The sequence below is a fragment of the Xiphophorus hellerii genome, chromosome 8 (genome assembly GCF_003331165.1).
Source record: "Xiphophorus hellerii strain 12219 chromosome 8, Xiphophorus_hellerii-4.1, whole genome shotgun sequence".
NCBI lineage: Eukaryota > Metazoa > Chordata > Actinopteri > Cyprinodontiformes > Poeciliidae > Xiphophorus > Xiphophorus hellerii.
In genome coordinates, this window is record NC_045679.1 from 11682778 (window position 1) to 11701422 (window position 18645).

General features: G+C 38.5%; 2 protein-coding genes across 2 annotated transcripts; both read right to left on the reverse strand.

Moving 5' to 3' along the window:
* Positions 1-316: 316 nt before the first annotated feature.
* Positions 317-9360, reverse strand: crkl (v-crk avian sarcoma virus CT10 oncogene homolog-like). The gene is made up of 5 exons (XM_032569904.1): positions 9036-9360; positions 8804-8870; positions 8180-8659; positions 6692-7154; positions 317-1046 (listed from the first exon to the last, which is right to left on the reverse strand). Exons 3-5 carry the CDS (start codon positions 8488-8490, stop codon positions 912-914), a joined length of 909 nt encoding a protein of 302 aa, XP_032425795.1. The 5' UTR covers positions 8491-8659; positions 8804-8870; positions 9036-9360; the 3' UTR covers positions 317-911.
* A 4881-nt stretch (positions 9361-14241) lies between these two features.
* On the reverse strand, positions 14242-16727 carry ccdc74b (coiled-coil domain containing 74B). Its single transcript, XM_032569283.1, has 5 exons — positions 16553-16727; positions 15098-15287; positions 14852-14952; positions 14695-14754; positions 14242-14440 (listed from the first exon to the last, which is right to left on the reverse strand). The coding sequence occupies exons 1-5, from the start codon at positions 16651-16653 to the stop codon at positions 14320-14322; spliced, it is 573 nt and encodes a 190-aa protein (XP_032425174.1). The 5' UTR covers positions 16654-16727; the 3' UTR covers positions 14242-14319.
* Positions 16728-18645: the final 1918 nt, after the last annotated feature.

Sequence of the window (18645 nt, forward strand, 5' to 3'; positions counted from 1 at the left end):
GTTTGTTTGTACTCAAAGTAGGCAGGTAGACTTGGCCTCAAACATGCACTCAGGTCTCAAAACAAGAGGAGGTAAATGTGTCTTCTGACACACTGAGAAAAAACAGGATGAAATTTTGGCCACATTGTTTCTCACCAGCATAAATAAGTTCAATAGCCAGTCAGGGTTTGAGAATGTGATCAATAATGAAATCTTTCCAGAACTCCCACCCCACCCGTGTTTTTGCTTCTACTGGGACATTCCAAGCATTGCTAAAAACATTTATCAAAATTCAACCCCCCCCAAACAAAGTTAAAAAAAAGTCCAACCCCATGACCAATTAGTTGATAGCTAAGGTACAACAGTGACTTGATTGTTTGCAGTAATGTCGTTTTATTGGCTGGCCAGCTCCTCAGTGCTCTCCTGTATCCATATGGACGCTGCTTTATCCCACTTACTGCACAATTTTTCTCACACAGACAAAAACATTTTCAGAGGCCAAAAAAAAGAGAAAAGGCTGACATGACAAATATTCAGAGTCTTAGAGGACTGACATGTTGTGATGCAATGTGGGAGAAATCCGTTGTGAGCATGCTCACATGAACTTCAACATACAAACACACTCACGCTGATGAATGCCCAGTGAAGCTCTGCAAATTAAAAAGAAAAACTGCTTGAAAATTTAACTAGCAATGGTTAGGTCTGGTTTTTAATTTAAGTCTGGAGTCCACAGCTGTAAACAGTCAGGAAGCCTTCCGAAGGCTGGCGGCAACAGAGGTGGTGGGGGGGCATAGAGGGAAGGTGGGAGTTGTTTTTATTTCCTCTCAAAGCAGGAAAGCGGATAACCAGGACACTGGTGGGACAGGTGGGGAGGGGCCAGCGGGTTGAGGTACACATCAACACCGCCGAGAGGCTCGGGACGAGCCCCCGCGTCAGTCACTTTCATCCGGATTCTGAGGGTTTATGATTTTGACGTGCGTGAAGGGGAAGAGGCCTTTGCGTCCGTTCACCTCTCCCTCCCACTGACCACTGATGTTCATCCGTGTGACCGTGACGATGTCACCGACCTGAGGAGAGAAGGACAAAGCTTCAGTCTTCCCACGTTTAAATACATTAAACACATGAACACATACAGTCCGAGGCTTCATTAGTACGACCTGAAGTTATTCAACAAGCCACCTGTGATGTTACGCAACTTGTGGGAAGATTTACTTTCGTCTCAGATCTCCACTTGCACTCTACACAGCGGACGGCAGGAGAACAGATACACAGCCCAAAAAGTGACCCTGATCTGACCAGGTCGAATCTCCTTCAGATTAGGATTAGAGCAAAAGTCTATTAAAACAAAACCAAGATTAAACCTTTAATTTTAAACTAGATTATGCACAGAATTAACTTAAAAGAAAAAAAAAAGCTTTAAAGATGTACAGACTAGGATTTTATTTGAGGCAACCTTCAGAGTGAAGGGTACGGCAAGGATTATCCAAATGGAAAAAAGTTTAGCTTGACATAAAATTTTAATATTTTAAAGTTTGTAGTAACTTGCCAAGTATTCACCTCCTAAATTCATCCACATATTGCAACCACAAATGTCACCAATATATGAAAAGTCTAGCGTGGAATGTATTTTAATTCACCCACTTTTACTCTTGATGCTTCAAAGTAAGCCAAGAATAAAATCTCTGATTTTTTCATCTATTTTAACAGATTTTTTTCTTGCTTTCTCTTCCATTAAAAATAACATTTAAAAAGTTGCTTTTATTTCAAATCATTCCTTCTGTGAGTTGTACAACCAGTACTGTGGCCTGAATACAAGATTTTTTTTGTTTAATTAATAGGATGTTGTCACAATATTAGCAGAATAAAGATAATTTTACCAGAAGAATCTCTTAAACTTGCAAGAAGAGTCATTTTAGTAAGGTTAATTAATTTTTTGCTATTTTCTGTGTTTGGATCCTTGCAAAAGTACTACTTCACTCTCCAAATATTACGACTTTATTCTGGTGATATTAAGACTTTATTCTAGAATTACTATGACTGTATCCTTGTAACATCCTGAAGTTATTTTTTTAAAACATTACAATAAATCTTAGCCTGACCCTACTTGTCATAGAGTTGACCTAAAGTCCAAATAAATAGAAGCTGTGAAAAAACATTTGACAAACAAGATGGCAGCTCTGGACGTGCTGTCATCACTCTGAACTGTCATTGGTGAATAAAAAAACAAAATCTTGATTTTCAAAAAATGCAATCTTCAAAAACTAAAATATTTGGTAAATATCAGCCTGACCAAACAGACTCAACCAGTCCACCTTAAACTCAAAATAAACCCGTCTGTACTGTGAAGGCTTTGAAAGGGGCGACAGAGAACCAGTGGTAACTCTGGAGGAGATTTACACAACACACCAACCCCACAGTAAAATATGGCAGCAGAATCATGCAGTGGGGATGGTTTTCATCAGCAGGCATAAAAAAAAAAAAAAGATTAAAATTTTGTGAAATGTAGTAAAAGTTATAAACTACAACCAGAACTACAATGGAGCGGTTTGGACTCAGTTCCTGCTGCAAAACTTGATTCTATAAAGAATGGACTTTTTCCAAAGAGGGTGACGATCATTTTCCAACCACTTCAAAATGATTGCTGCTTTGAATTAGTTTAACATATAAAATCTCAATAGTTAATCATAAAATATGACAAAATATAAGTATTTAATCTGAGCATCCATCCATCTTCTGTACACCCTTCTCCCTAGTAGGGTCAGGAGGGGTGCTGGTGCCTCTCTCCAGCAGACGTTTTGGGCGAGAGGCCAGTCTATCGCAGGGCAACACAGAGGCAAACCACCATGCACACACACACACTGACACCTAGGGAGAATTTAGAGAGACCAATTAACCTAACAGTCATGTTTTTGGACTGTGGGAGGAAGCCGGAGTACCCGGAGAGAACCCACGCATGCACAGGCAGCAGTGCTACCAACTGCGCCCCTGTTGGTAGCGCAGTTGGTAGATTTATAAACTGCTCAGATTTATAAACTGCTCTATAAATCTGAGCAGTTTATAGAATTTCAAACCTTGTGAGCTGAAGATGAATTAATTTTACTTAACTACATTATAACAACAATAAAAGGAAAAAATTAAAGAGACCATTGAATTTGACTTGCTGTAAAATGACTCATTGCTTCTGGTCCCGACTTTCAAAGGCCCCAATGTAGCCATGACACAGATCTAATGGTTTTTTCTGGAATCTGTAATGTGTTCGGAACCAGACGCTTAAAGTAGACAAGAAGCAGCGACGCAACATCCTGGGAGCGAAGCGAATCACCAGCCTGGATATCAAAAACCTTAATGACTCTCCAGCCTTTTTCTGTCAGTTTGCTATCATTGCAGCTTCCTCCTCCACTTCAAACTAATGTACAATCATTTCAGCTGAAATACAAACTTAATATAAACTTTGTCAGTTTATATTAACTAGTTTGTAGTTTATATTAAACTATTAAGCTTGCATTGTAGCTAATTACCATTGGTAGAGAATTGAAACTTTAAAACACTAAATAATAGTTAAGGTTTGGTTGATCAACAATTGAAATGACTCTTGGTAGATCGAACAAAACGTCCCAGAAGGCCAATACCTAAAGATAAGAACCAGCACTATGAGAAAAAAAAAAACTATGAAAAAGAGAGAATTTCAATTAATATAAAACCTGGAAACCGTTTCCCTAATTCTTTCTTTGCCAGTTGGAGAGAAACAAAGGTGTCCCAGAGGGGCAGTGACTGTCCAGGCACTGCACTGCAGTACAGTACAAATGTCTTCAGAGGCTGCTCCTTAGTAGTTTCACTTAATCTGAACCGTTCCAGCAGTTATTTGTCTGGAATACTCCTTTAGTGTCACATAATGTCAGAACCATTACTGGAAAGTTTGAGAAGACAAAAAAGTGAACCAAGAATCTACAGTGATGGTGCAGATATGGCTGCTTGGATTATTACTTTATGCACATGAAGCATGTTGGACCATAATGCACACGACAACAGAAGAGTTTCCAAGCACGCTATTGACTGAACTCAAGAAAAGAGCAACAAAGTGTGTGTTTTGTTCCTTGGCAAACAAACTGAATTATTTTGACCAGAAAGCAGGTAAATCAGAGAAGGCCCAGGTGTGTAGCGCAGTTATATATAGAGTACAAGACTTAGACTTGTACTTTATTGATCCCTTTGTTACTGCAAATAGTGAAATCAGCCATTATTAATGTGGAGTTTACACACATTAAACTAATGACACAACTAGAGAAAGGGAAGTAAAAAAGTTATAGGAACGTTGAGCTAATGACATACTTTAGCCAACCTTTAGCATCGGTAAATCTGATTAAGATGCCCATAAACACACATACCATCAACAGCAGTCTCTTGATATTCCAACAGAAAAACAGAAACCAACCATACAAAAGCAATTTCTGCAATAATTGATCTCAATTCGAGTCATGCAAGTTCTACTTTCTAACAAAACCTGAGGTCCCTGAACTACCAGAGGCAAATTTCTTCAAAATTTCAGGGAACAAGGTTCAAGGTTTTTACAGCAAGACTTTAATAAAAATATTTTAAAATAAGTGGCATTCCTAAAAGCGTACATAAAAGCAATGTAAGGGCGAGGCAGTCACCTCTATCTGGGTACCTGAAGGTATTAAAAGACTACAGTCTAAAATTTGCCTTGGAATGACTTTCAATTATAACATTCTTAACATGTAAGTCCACTTATGGAGACAACAAAGTTTTCTCTGAATGCATAAAGCACAGATTAATGCCTAGTCCTTCCTCTATTAGTTGTTGCTGTTCACCTTCACCCAGCACTAGACTTTTCTCTTGTTGAAAAACAAACAAATCTGCTGTTTAGAAATACAGCGTGAGAAAAAACAGCCACAGTGATAGTTTGGAAACTAATCAAGCCCCACTCATCTGTATTTAAGAGTTAGTGAGTCAATCAAGATCATTTTCAACCAACCAGAAATGCTGAAAGATTGAAGATACAATCTTCAATGCTGCTGCACAAATGATGCAAAAATCCCAAGTTTACATGGTTTCCATTGGAGCTAAAGATTGATAAGTTCCAAGTACACTGCTGGCTGATTGATGCATATTACATATTTCTACAAAAGGTAAAGAAATTATTACTGATAACTGCATAGAAGCCTACAGAGCAGAGTGGTTACCAAAGCGGAAAACCTAACTAACGAAGAACAGAATAAACTACAACATTTGCTGTAAAAGCACTTGAACACGACAGCGTTATTTAATGGTAATAAATAATGATTTTTTTTTATTTAACAAAATTTTGAGCATACTAAGTACCATACGCTGTACTATTTAAAACTCCAAATATATTTGAATACAGTAATTATGTAAATCAATTTAATACATAGTTGCTTCAACAATGGTGCACTCATTTTCTTCCTGTATTGAATTTAAAGCCAAGTTTGATCATTTTTATTAATGTAACGGGACTGGGTCGCAGTTGCAGACTGAATAAATTATAGGACATTTATCTGAACCTCCATATGCCTTAAGATCTCAAAGGAACACACACAGCAAACTACTAAAGTACCATATTCTTTTTAGGGAGCGCAATCTAACCTTTGACATGTAGCTGATAAATCCTGGTTGCTCTGTTAATGTTTTCCACAGAGCTGTGTGCAAGAGTCACAGGGACCAAGTGCATCTTTGTACACAACTCTCAGCAAGCTTGTTCATTTCCTCTTAACTGCTGACACACTCCGACGTCACTGAACGGCAGCCGAGCTGGCTCGAAAATAACTCCCATTCTCATCTCTCGCCTGGGGAAATCACCACAGCAAGACAGAGAGCTGCTGTAGCTCTCCAGCATACACCGCAAGTTTCGACATGCTGTCATAAAAAGAGCAACCCAAGAGGACTCAGCTAAGAAATACAACAATGCTGCTGTCAGACTTGGACCTTTCTTTAGCATCAGATACAAAGAAAACACACATGAATTGCTTTGGATTCAGCATTTAACGAAAAGAAACTAAAACGTAAAACTGACCCACCCGACCTCAAGTTAACATATTTAGCTCTAGGCAAGACTTAAGGGTTTTTATGCAACCTAGCAGCCACAGTTAACAGCGAACAGAACTGTAGAACATAGGTTGACTTAAGACTACAGAGGAAAACATACATGCAAATTCTTACTGCTTAAGAAAAAAAATGAGATTACATGCAGCAGCTAGGCAGTAACTATTTAGTCATATCTTATGGTGTGATCACACACTTAAAATGTGATGGTAGCCGACACCAGAGCACTTGAAAAATGACTCGAGACGCGATGGGACAGTTTTACACCTTCAGCCCGCAGAACTGCGCCTGTCGGTGTTGCTGTCCATTCCTCTTCTCTATTTGACATTTATTCATAATGAAAAAATACGCAGAGGATTCTTATTGGTAGGGTTTTGGTTTGAGCAAAATAATTTTAGGGGAGAAAAACTGAAATGTGCTGGCTAATTTTAGAAAAAAAGCTTGATGAAGAATGACATCGGTGGCAAATTTGACCATAAGAAGGAGAAGAATAAAAAGTAAGCCATAAAAACAGTTTAAGTTTCCAAAACAAAATCCTTTAGAACAATTCATACAAGGCATCAGAAAGCCTTGTATCAGGCTTTCTGTTACAAGAAAAAAGCCTTGGAAGCCTTTAAAACGGACATTACTATACCTCTAGGGCAAGAGCCGTTTTGTCGTAGGCACAAGGCACTCGTTTCTGGATGGCCTTCGCGATGACTGGGCCGTTCTGCATGGAGGGCAGGGGTGTGATGACCGCGCCTGGCGTGCCCGGTGGCAGCGGCGAAGACGTTTGGGGTTGAGCGTAGGCGTGGGCAGGCTCTGGGATCCCATAGCTGTTGGAGTTACGAGATCCATGGGTAGGCTGGCCGGGATGGGGAGGCGGTCGCACCAATTTCTCCACATACGGGACGGGGATCATCCCGACGCGGCCCTCGCGGTTTTTGGCGCTCCACCACTGTTCCTCCGGCTTCTCGAGGATGATGAGAACTTCCCCCTTTTTGAACGGGAGGTCTTCTGCGTCGCTTCCTGTGAAGTCATATAATGTCCGCACGTACTCCTGGTTCTCCTCAGGACCAACCATGGTCTGGATGGCGCCGGTGATGGTGCTTGGGTACCTTGGCAAGACAACGCAGTCAAAAGGGATGTCAATTAGTCACTAGGACATCTTTGTACATTTAGGGCTAATAACTTTTTTTTAAAATTGTTTAAAAAGAGAAGTACACCTTCGTTTAAAGGAATTTTGGCATTATAGCACAGCGACACCTTCCCTATGTGCTGCTGACCACTGCCTGTCAGCTGGCAGTGGTCAGCAGTGGTACGATACACTTTTATTTCCCCAACTTACAAAATCAACTAAGGTGTTTTGAAACATCCAAACAAGGTTTTTCTGACTTTATTCAGAATAAGTCAACACAGTACTGCCCCTCCTGAACACGTTGCTGTGTACTGTCTGTCAGCTGGCTGAAAGAAGCCTGCTACACACCTTCCTCACATACAATTTCCATACCTGTAAATTTGACCATATTCAATATCAGCCATAATGGATCTTAGCTCAAGATTACGCCACATAATGTGATTTTTTTTTTAGTGTATTTCTAATTGAAAACTTAGAAAATAAAAAGAAGCCCCATAACACAGTGCTGCTCCTCCCCAACCTGTTGTTGTGCACTGCCAGTTGTTTAAAAACGCAGGCATGGTGTGAAAACTAAAGGCGCGTAACACCCATCAATCTTAAGGCAGTTTTACATTTGGTAGCTGCTGCTTTTCTCCCTTGGATATAAATGTAGTAGATGCATTTTTGTGTAAATATTTTTGACTCAATGCCACCATACTTACCCAGGTCTAGCTGAATGGAGCTGGATTTGAAGTTACACAAACAAGCATTTCACTGGCTTAAAATAAAAACTTGTTTTAATGGTGAAGTCCAAAATAAATTGAAATCAGTCTCCTAGGAGATGTTTAGTTCTATCAAAGGTGTCTTTGTAAAGCAGAGAGCTTGAGTCAAACAGTAATCTGAATGAGTCCAATGCAAATTAAGCAAACTCTGCTTTATGACACAACTCCCTGAAAGTAGGCTGGTTGTTATAAAGTAACTGTCTGGTTAATAGTTAGTAAAGGGGGTATTGCGTGACTTCCTTACCTGGGGGCAGGCTCTATTAGCGTAGTCGTATCCAAATAGTGGATTTTGTAGAACTCCAGGAGAGCCGGGAGGTTCTCAAACTCCTGATCGCCTATCTTAAACTTCTTGCTGGGTAATGAGTTAATGATATAGTGAGACACTTTGGAGTTTTCAGACACCGACAGGACATAGTCGCCGGGACAGGTAGACGAGTCTCGAACCAAAAACATGCCATGCCTCTGTCCTTGTAGCCTGTTCTGTGCCTCCTGTCGGGAAACGGGTCCAAAATACCAGGCGGACCGATCACACGAGTCAAACCGAGCCGTTGACATGTCTGTTCCCCCCAAAATAAGTTAGTAGATATATATAAATGAAGAAATTTACTGCTAAGATTTCAGCGTTGATCCAAAGTGAATGATTCAGTAGGTGCAGGGCAGGGCATTCGTCGCCCCTGTGCGGTTTTCGAGTAATTTCTGCAGAGCCACTGAAGGTTTCGTCAACCTGATTAAAACAAAATTAACAATAAGGATTAAAAAAAACAGCCTGGGGTTCTTTAGGGACAGGTTAAGACTGACTTGATCCAACTTTGGACCATATTGGCTCTCAGCTTTGAGTGGCTGAGAATAAAGAAAATGATTAACTTACGAAAGAAAAATGCCGAGGAAGGCCGAAGCAAGAAATGATCAATTAAGCTTCCTCCTTTTCGTTCCGCCTTCCGAGAAAAAAAAACACAAGGTTTCAAATAATTATCTCCTCCGGTCAGTGTCAGTTAATATAAAAGCGGAAAAGGTGGTCTCAGTTTTCTAACTGAGAAATCATCATAACTGTGAATAAACAGGCTAATATTAGCCGCAGGTGGGGAAACACAGATAGTTACTTTATATCCTCTCGACTTAACGGTAAGGCACGGAAACAGGTCTGTGAGTTCCCTCTCTCGGGTTCGAGCAGACTTCAGAGGCAGCGCAAGAAAAAAATGGCGGCCCGCAACACGTCTTCACACAAAAAGTGACTTCAGAGCAGCCGTCTGTCCGCTGCTGGTGCATCTCAGGAGCTGCACTCCCTTACCGCAAGCGAAGTATCCCGACCAGACGAGTATTTGTCCCGAACTTGCAGTTGTTTTTTTATTTTATCCTCCGCTCGCTCGAGAAACCAGAAGTGCGAGTGTAAGAGAAAAAAAATGGCGACGGGAGGGCTGGTCCCGCTTTCTATCAGCACGTCACTCGATGACTGGAGGGGGAGGTGGGCGGAGGAAATGAAGACTGGCTGAGAAAATGGGGGGTGGGCAGCTGGGTGACTGAGCACGGGTGGGGGTGGGGATACGTTCATGGCTTCATGTTACTCTAATTTCCAAGATGCTGCATTGAAAAATGAAATAGCCTGAAAAGTGTAATAATCACAAGTAGTTGTATCACTCACCAAAGAATAACAAGGGTACAAATTCCAGGATAGCCTCTAAAAGCAGCTTCTTTTGTATTCATGTCTTTTATTTTAAATGTTATCAACTAAAATTGTAAGCTGACAACAGCAGCATTAAAACCATTACAAGAACAATAACATAAAATGCCTATAATTAATTAAAAAGTCGAAATAAAACACCGCTCATGTTTTATTTGTGTCCAAAAAAAAACTTTTTCGGACACTGATTTTACATTTCTAGTCGCTCAAACACACTGAAGTAAACGAAGGTGCAATCAGGGATCAAATTAAACACAGCATCTGAATGAAACAAAGCTGCACAAATTAGTTGAAAAAAATTTAAGGAAAGGCATGCTGAGATAAAAATATTTCTTTTCAATTTATAAATCATAAATAAACTGGTGATGATGCTTTTGTTTGAATGCAATCCAGCTGGAATGTAAACCTGGGCTCCAATCTCAATTGTTTTTTGTCACCCTTTAGCAAGTTAAGTTTGGCTTTACCTCCTTCCAGCCCCCTCCAAGTCTGGCCATTTCCTTCCTGCAGTTCCGCTTGATTTTCTTCTCCCTTCAGTGCTCCGTCTGGGATTTGTTTCATTGAGCTACATTTTTCAGGATGCACTTTTAATCAATCAGAAAACATAAGAAGAAGTCATGAATGGTGACAGTTGTAGTGAACAACACTATTAAGTCCATTTTGGCCACTTTTCCAAATATTGAGCAAAGTCGGAGCAAGAGGAACATCTGGGGATGGTTTTTTACAGCGTACACAATTTTCAAATAGTGTTTACATACATCATCCAATGCACTGTCTGGTGCATTAGCAATTGGGTAAAATTAGATTGTTTCCAATCCAAATTCCAATCGTTTACAATCGAATACCAACCTGGGCTTTTCCCACATGGAATTTGCATGTTCTCACTGCATGCGTGAAGATACTCAGCTTTAACTGTTAAGCTAATTAGTTTTTCTAAAATTGTCCTTAGATGTGAGTGGCGCGTGTGCATGTTTTTATGTTCTGTTTGTTGCACTGCTATGGACTGGTGACCTGTCCGGTTCTCAAAAAGCAAAACATAATCTTGTGGCACTCTGCTAGAGAAAAGAAACAGATCCAGATATATTTGGAGAAACTTTAATCATTAAATTGAGACTGATGGGTAACAAAAAAGGCAAAAACTTTGCACAACAAAACAAAACAATACATGTTCAGAAAATAGGAGGATTGGACAAACCAAGAGAAATGAGAGAAGCAGGAAGTAAAAGTGCTGAGGAAGGAGATTACTGAGTGTGGACAATTATACTGATCACAAATGAAAGACTAGTGTGACGAGGTGTAAGTGTGGGGAACTACTGACAACTTATGTGGCAAGATTGCAAGACAAAATAAATCAAACTACATAATGAATCAAAAGAAAACTAATCAGAAATAGATTGAAATTACAGAAACAAATACAAGATGATTAAAAACGAATTCCTCCTATTTTATGCAGCCATCTCTGAATTAAACCAGGATTATGTTTTACTATAACCCACGCTGCCACATTTAGCAGAAACATGCCATGAATTGCAACCATAGCATCACTGAGGAGAGCATATGTCCGTAATAGATGCTGCTGATTGTAGTGGAGATTCTTTTGTAATAAATCGTGACATTAGCTGACCTCACTTAAAGTGTACAGTAGGTTTTTGCAGTAAACTCTTTCATACCACAAGTAAAACATTTTACATAATTCCCTATTTTCATTTCCTGTTGCTCTCCAACTTCCCCTTCCATTTAATCTCATAACTTGAATTCTTTGGCACAGAACTAAGACACATTGATTTGGAGCTACTTCTCTACCGCAGTGTGCTGAAAGGGAGAGAGTCTATTTAAATTCACAGGGCACTACCTTGGGGAAAAAGCCTTCCTAAAATGCAACATGGATAAAATGATGCATCAGAGAAAATTGGTGTGACAAGATATTTAGTTCACACCGAAGCTACTGCTGCCCAGAAAAGACTAAGCACCCTGTGCTTGTGGTTTTAGTGGCCATATCTCATGAGACTAGAGGTGGCACAGAGCAGCTCACACCCCTGGAACACTGTCTGAATGTTAATAGTTTTGTACCCACTGTGTCTTAACTGCTAATGTCTGCCAATTCCCACATTCTAACAATGAAGTGTCAAGGAAACAAATTTGGGTGAAAAAGCTTCATCGTCTTTAGAAATTTGCTTATGGGTAAATATAGTTCCTATATTTTTTTTGCTAGTTTAAATATATTTGGTTCCAATCTATTTATTTGAGGTAACTTATTACAAAGCTGTGACAAATACTTGTAAAGGTTTTTTTTTTAAGGAGTCACAAAGACAGATTTAAAGATCAAATTAAACATTTTTTGAGGAATGTATGTGTATTACTCTACACATACATTCAGTATTGTACTGAGGCAGTGGTCACTGAAGATTCTTTCAAAAAACAACACCATCTAGTGGAGGACTATCTGATAAGAGATTAATCTATTACTGAAACTGATATTTTATTTCCTTACATTCATAGGCTTGAATTTTCCCTTTAGGAGACAATGAAGACTGCCTCTATTCTATGTTTGGCAATACTATTGGGATTATTCATGAAACATAGATTGTTAATGTGTAGCTGTGCTATGAAACGTTATTAACACCAACAGTCACGTAAGTTAAAAAAGCCACATAAAAGCCCCTGAGCTAAATCAAAAAATATACAAACATTTGTCCCAGTAAATAAATAAATAAATAAATATATATACATATGCACTCTCCATGTATGTACAATGAAATCAAAATATAGCTTGGAAAAGGATTAAAACTTCTTAAACTGTTTTTGTCATGTTTACATCCAAAACTTCAAAGTATTTTATGTGATAGACAAAACTCAAAGTAGTGCATAATTGTGAAATAGAAGAAAAATATGTTTAAAAAAAAAACATGCGGCACAGATTTGTATTAAGCATGGCTCTACATGTGTGGTTACCTACCTAGCAATTAAAGTTTTGCTTATTTGGAAAACATTCAACTCAAGCATCATTAAGCAGAAATTTCCAGTTGAATTTATTTAGATATGTACTTTAGCTCATTCTAACACATTCAAAGTCAGGATATTGTTTTATAGCCTAGCACAACTATGCACTTCTTTACAACCTTAACTCTGGCCTGTTTGGTATGTTCCTATGTTCCTGCTATCTGCAGGTGACGGCATTAGCTTGGCAGGATAATTTCAGCTGTGCTAACAATCACACCTTCTCATTAAAAACAGCTAAGATGACTGCATCACTTACTAGCTGAAAAATAAGTGAGGTGTCTAGAACTTTATGGCAGCACTGAGGAGAGAGTGAAGGATGTATTGTAGAATGTGTACAGAAAGATATCACTGATGTGAGCTGATAATGAGGTATCACTCTAAGATAAATAATAGTTACATTTACTGTATAAGATGTTGTAGGGAAAGTTCTCGATGTATTCTTAGAGCAGTGCAACCATCGTTCTGTTGCTGAGCAGAGGACAATTCTTAAGAGATGCAATCTGCTTCATTATAATAAATAGCAAAAGGACTTAAGAAATATGCCAGGTCACACTTTCAATCTTGTACTCAGCTCTCTGAGTCGGTGCTGCTTATCAGAAACAATCCCAAACCCGGTAACTTTCCAAAAAACACAACACAAGTATTAATCCACAGGATTGGACTTGAGTCATTTGATAATGAGCAGATGTTTTTAGACTTCTAAGGAAGAAGTGAGCCTGATTCAACTTGGAAACTGTTTGTCATGCAAGAAGTTTTTAACACTCCCTATGTTACTGTATAATTCTTTTATGGATTTCATTACTTTCATCCTTCTATCGACTTGTCAGTAAGATTTTAAACGTCTGATCAAGGCTTCACGACAAAGCTTAATCATACAAGTTCCTAAACTTTAGATGATCTGTTCTAATTTCCAAACGAATGTTTAATCAAACTTGGATTTCTTCTGGATTCTACAAATCATGAGCTATACATAAACTAAGATTTAAAAAATTTAAATAGCATATGCCTTCTCTCTTTTTTTATTCTTTCTTATTTTAGCTTGTATCCCCATGTTTTAGTTGTCGCTTGCTGAGTTGCTAATTTTGCAGTTTTTGTAACTCAGTATCAACTATTTTCAGTTGACACAAATAAACTTGATTGATTGATAGATATATCGATGCAAACATTCATTGACTTCATTGACTAATCCTACAGCAGACCTGTATTTAGAGATGGGGTTGCTTCTTTCTTAATATTGCCCTATCGTTTTAAAACAAAAGGTTTGCTTAAGAAGCATGTACCGTGCAGCTTAATAATTCCATTTAAAGTCCACATGACCTTCAGCACTACAACGTTGACGTTAGTGTGTTTAAAGGTCCAATGATTAGGTGTCAGGTTGGAGAATAGGATTGGGTCACAGACTTATTTACCTGCTTATATGTTGACATGTTATAGCTTGAAAAACACCAGCGTACTACTGGTGACTGTGCTCTGTTTATAGAAGGTCCTGCTATACAAACTGTTGGTTCACTGTGGTGGTTTACTGTGAAGAGCAAATGTCAATAAGGATAACAAGAGATAGGTTTTCAAAGTTATATTAAAATAAAATTTCAATTTAATAGAATATTTATTATGGCTTAGTATTTGTTTTTAATGAGTCTTTAATAAAGATGTGTTAGTGACCAAAGTTTTGACCATGAAAACACCCAGACTTTGGCCTTTCTAGGCAGTCAGCGGAAACCCTGTTGGAATTGGTGTCTGTGAATTGACATGAGCCTCTTCTGTCTGTTTGCAGCATTGGAACTGAGGCTCTGCTTCAGGCCAGGGAGAACTACACCAGGGCGAGAGGGTCTGGGGAAAGATAAGTAGATTTGACTTAACGGATACATTTTGTTAGACAAAAAATACTCTTTATTTCTGCTTGAAATCGTATTTTTTGGTAGTCTGAAAACCTGAAAACAAAGACATAACTGTGTTTTTTATAGCTACAAATGTATTTATTTATTTATTTTAGAAATAAATAAATAAGACATTGTATTTTGCTATTTGGGCATCACCCCAGACCTAAACTTCACAGAACCACTGGAAGACAAATCAGTACATACACTGTTGCTGGAACTGGGCGAGGACCAAGTTTGGGAAATATCTTCTCTTGACCAGGTTTGCTGCAACATGCAAAAAAGGTCAAATTAGCAGAAAGATTAAAGTATATTCAAATCTGATTCTATGGTACAAATAAAGCAGATGTTTATGTCTCCTTACCATGGTTTGTCAGCAAGGTAGGCTTTGCTCAAAATTTGGTGTTCCCGGGTGATTTTTTTGCTCAGAATTATATCACTAAGCAGCGCTTTCAGACGTGCAATCTATGCAGCAGACACAGATACATTCAAGTTAGTTTTTCCTAAATAAATATAGCAAGGGTCCTAAAAGGGTATCGTCAAGTACATATTTACAAAATTTTCAGGCACGTAAAGGGATGCTTTACAGCATCTAATAATGTGTACTTACTTCCTGAGTCTGTAAACTGTTTACATTGAACAGCTGTTGGATGATGGCCTCACACTCCTGCATTGTTGAAGGGTGTACCAGATCGGATGGAGTGCTGTCAATTCTTACAGGCTCTAAAACGGTCTTTCGCAGCCCTGTTAATTCTCCACCATGGTTTAGTCGTACAGATCGCGGACTTTCACTAACCTCCCTAAGAAGAGTAAAATATTGCAAATTAAAACCAACATGAAAAATGACAGTTTTGGACAGTTTCCAACTTTGGACACTCCCATACACAGTGAAAGAGAGTACCCCTTCCAACCAAACATTTACAGCAGATATCTGGGATGTTAGGTGCCCAGCGGTTCAATTTGACTGGAGTTATGTAAGTTCTCATCAACCACTTGTACTGAAGGAGTTTCATGCTTGTATTGATTGATTGCTTTTGGGCCTTTACACATGCAGTATTCCAGTCCGCTACTTGTATCTCCTCTCGGATGTCAGCTCTCCATGCATCCAATTTATCTGCAGTGGATTCCTCATCGTGCCTTAGTAAAGCTATATAAAATAAAGAAATATGACCTCTCCTCTCTAAATTTCCTAGCACAATATTCTCTAGGTATGATAGTGGTGGTATGTGCGATTTTTGATGAAGATACACCTGGCTAAGTGATTGTGTTTTGCTATGTTTTTCTCCTACAAACTCATTGACAGAATTGTTGCTGCCACTCCAGTTGTGTTCTCAGCTTGTTTTTGTTTCGAATAAAAAATTACTCCTGACTCAGAGATTCTGTCTTTAGCACTGTCTCTTTTCTGGACAGAGCCATTCACAAAGTTATGCTGTCATTATGGAGTTTTACTTCCGCAGAGATACAGGTGACATGGGGGATTCTGTTTAGCCGTATCTTGAAATAAATATGAATATGAAATAAATTGGAGCCTAATTGATTGGTTATATGTAATTGGATACAAACTGTCTGTATGTCTTGTTGACATTAAAAACATTAAACTTTCTTTTTATGTGTTCAGGAAGTAAATAATTATTGAGATTTTCCTGATAGGTTCTATGTGCAAATGAATTATGTCCCAAAGTCAAATAAGCATTTATGTGTGACTGTAGAAGTCATTGTATTGCACTGATGTCAAAAGCAGCCAAGGAAACGTGAACATATTGTCAAAACAAAATAGCACTCCACACTGTTTTCACATAGTATATTTGCATCTTGCTCTGGGCTCTGCTACTAATATGCAAATAATTCCCAGGTAAAAACAAAACAGTGAGCTCCTTTAGTTAAAAATTTAGAAGCCATGTATGACTGCTAAAAACGAATTTTTATTTGGGTGTAATAAAACAATCAGTAGCCCTGCCTCTTTTGCATATCCATGTTTAAATTGACCACATCTGCAGTCTGGATCTCATTTTTAATACAGGATACAGTTTAAGTACAACTACATGATGGTTGGACACAACTTCACCTTACAGCCTGGTCTTGAAACATTGTGTCTTCGAGCAGCTCCTCCACGGAGAGTCCGGAGTGGGCGCCTTGACAGGGAGATCTTGCATTTCGGTTGAACATTATTCCTACAAAAACAATGACTAAGCTTAAGCAATCTTTCTAAAGGCTATCTGGTTTACGGACGTTTACCTAAAGAAATTAATAACTACAAAGACAAAGGTTTTAGATCAAGGACGTCTGGCTTCTTTGCAAATCAAGAATCACTAATCCTGTGGAGTTTTAGTGATTCAAGAATCTAAAGTGACCCTAAAGGCACCCATACACCCAAGCTTTTTAATATTCTGTCATGTTACAACCAAAATCATCAGTGTTGTTTATTGAACTTTTACACGATAGACCTACACAAATTAATGTATAATTGTGAAGTGGGAAGAAAATCATACATGGTTTTTGAAGGTTTTTAGAAATATATGTCTAAACAGCTTGGCATGTGTTTTTTTTCCAGACCCCTTCGATACCTCTTAAAAAATATCATGTTTACCCACCAGACTTCAAAAATGTGCATGGAAAAACTGCATAGCTACCCAGAGATGTCCCCTTAAACTGACAGGTTGGGCAGGTTGATCATTACTAGGAGAAGCAGCCAAGAGGTCTAAAGGAACTCTGATGAGGATTCAAGGTCTACAGCTCAAATGAATCCTCTAAAGGAACTCTGATGAGGATTCAAGGTCTACAGCTCAAATGAATCCTCTAAAGGAACTCTGATGAGGATTCAAGGTCTACAGCTCAAATGAATCCTGTGATGGGACCATATTGTAATAAACTCTCCAATTTAATTCTTTATAGAATAGTAGTGAAAAGAAAGCATAAATCTCGTTTTCAGTTTGCCACAAGCCATGTGGCGAACACAGCAAAGATGTTGAAGACACGTCTGGTGCATTCATTCATCAACCTAAAAGCACAATTCCATAATATGGCGGTGACAGCATCATAGGGGTAGTTTTCTTAAGCATGCACAGGAAAAATGGATGAAGCCAAGTACATTGGAATACTGAAAGAAAGCCTGATTGTTGCTGCATAAGACTTAAGGCTGAAGCAGAAGTAAAATAGCAGGACAACAAGCCTAAGCATAAGCCAGAGCTAGACTGCTATTGTTTTAGTCACATGTTACAATGGCCCAATCAAAGTCCAGCTCTAAATCTACTTAAAAACACAGGCTAACTCCATCCAGTCTGACTAAAAATAGCTTTCAGTTCCAAGAGGCATTAGATTGGTAAAAATGTACCCCAAAAGACTCAAAACAGCAATTTTAGTCAAATGTAGTTCTACAAACTATTAACTCATACAAATGAAGGCCACACTTATCAGATAATTACTTTGTTTATTGTTCTACCTAATAAAATCTGAATACACCGAATTTTGTGGTTGTAACATGACGATATGGGAAAAAAGTTTCAGGGAGATGAGTAAGGTTAAAGTAACTTAAAATGTAACAAAACTGCCACTGAAGGTGCAATAGAAACAATAATAAATCAGGATTGCATCTTTTACCTTTTTTGCCTGCTTTGTTTGAGTCCATAGTCAATCTATACTTCAGCTCTGCAACAGCCATAAAAGAAAACAGTTAGTGTCAATAGTTTGCACTGAGGGAGAGCCACTGCAAAAGATCAGGGTGCAAAAATTGGTTACCAATGTGCCCAGATTGAGTGTTTTTCTCATCAGTACTTTATCATGGGGACAGTCAGGTCTCTGGCTTGAATTCATTATACTCTGAATCATCAAATCCAACCCTTGTAGATGGAAAATAATGATGTACAGAATGTGGCTGATTTGTTTGGCATCAGGTAAATGAAGCTGGCTGATTCATTAATGAATGTCAAAACCCTGCTGATTACCCACTGAGAATGATTAAATTCTATGTAGCCATCTTTAATGAAACAGCCAAATGGGGAAAAATTAGAAAGAACACTTTCAGACTAACATTTACCACAATGCACGTTTTTTTTGCATTGGTCTGGGGTTTTTTAAAAGTACATGCATTTGCAACATTATGGACAAACCCAGGCTACTTTTATAGCAATATTTGTTGTATAGAGAAAAGAAAATTATTAT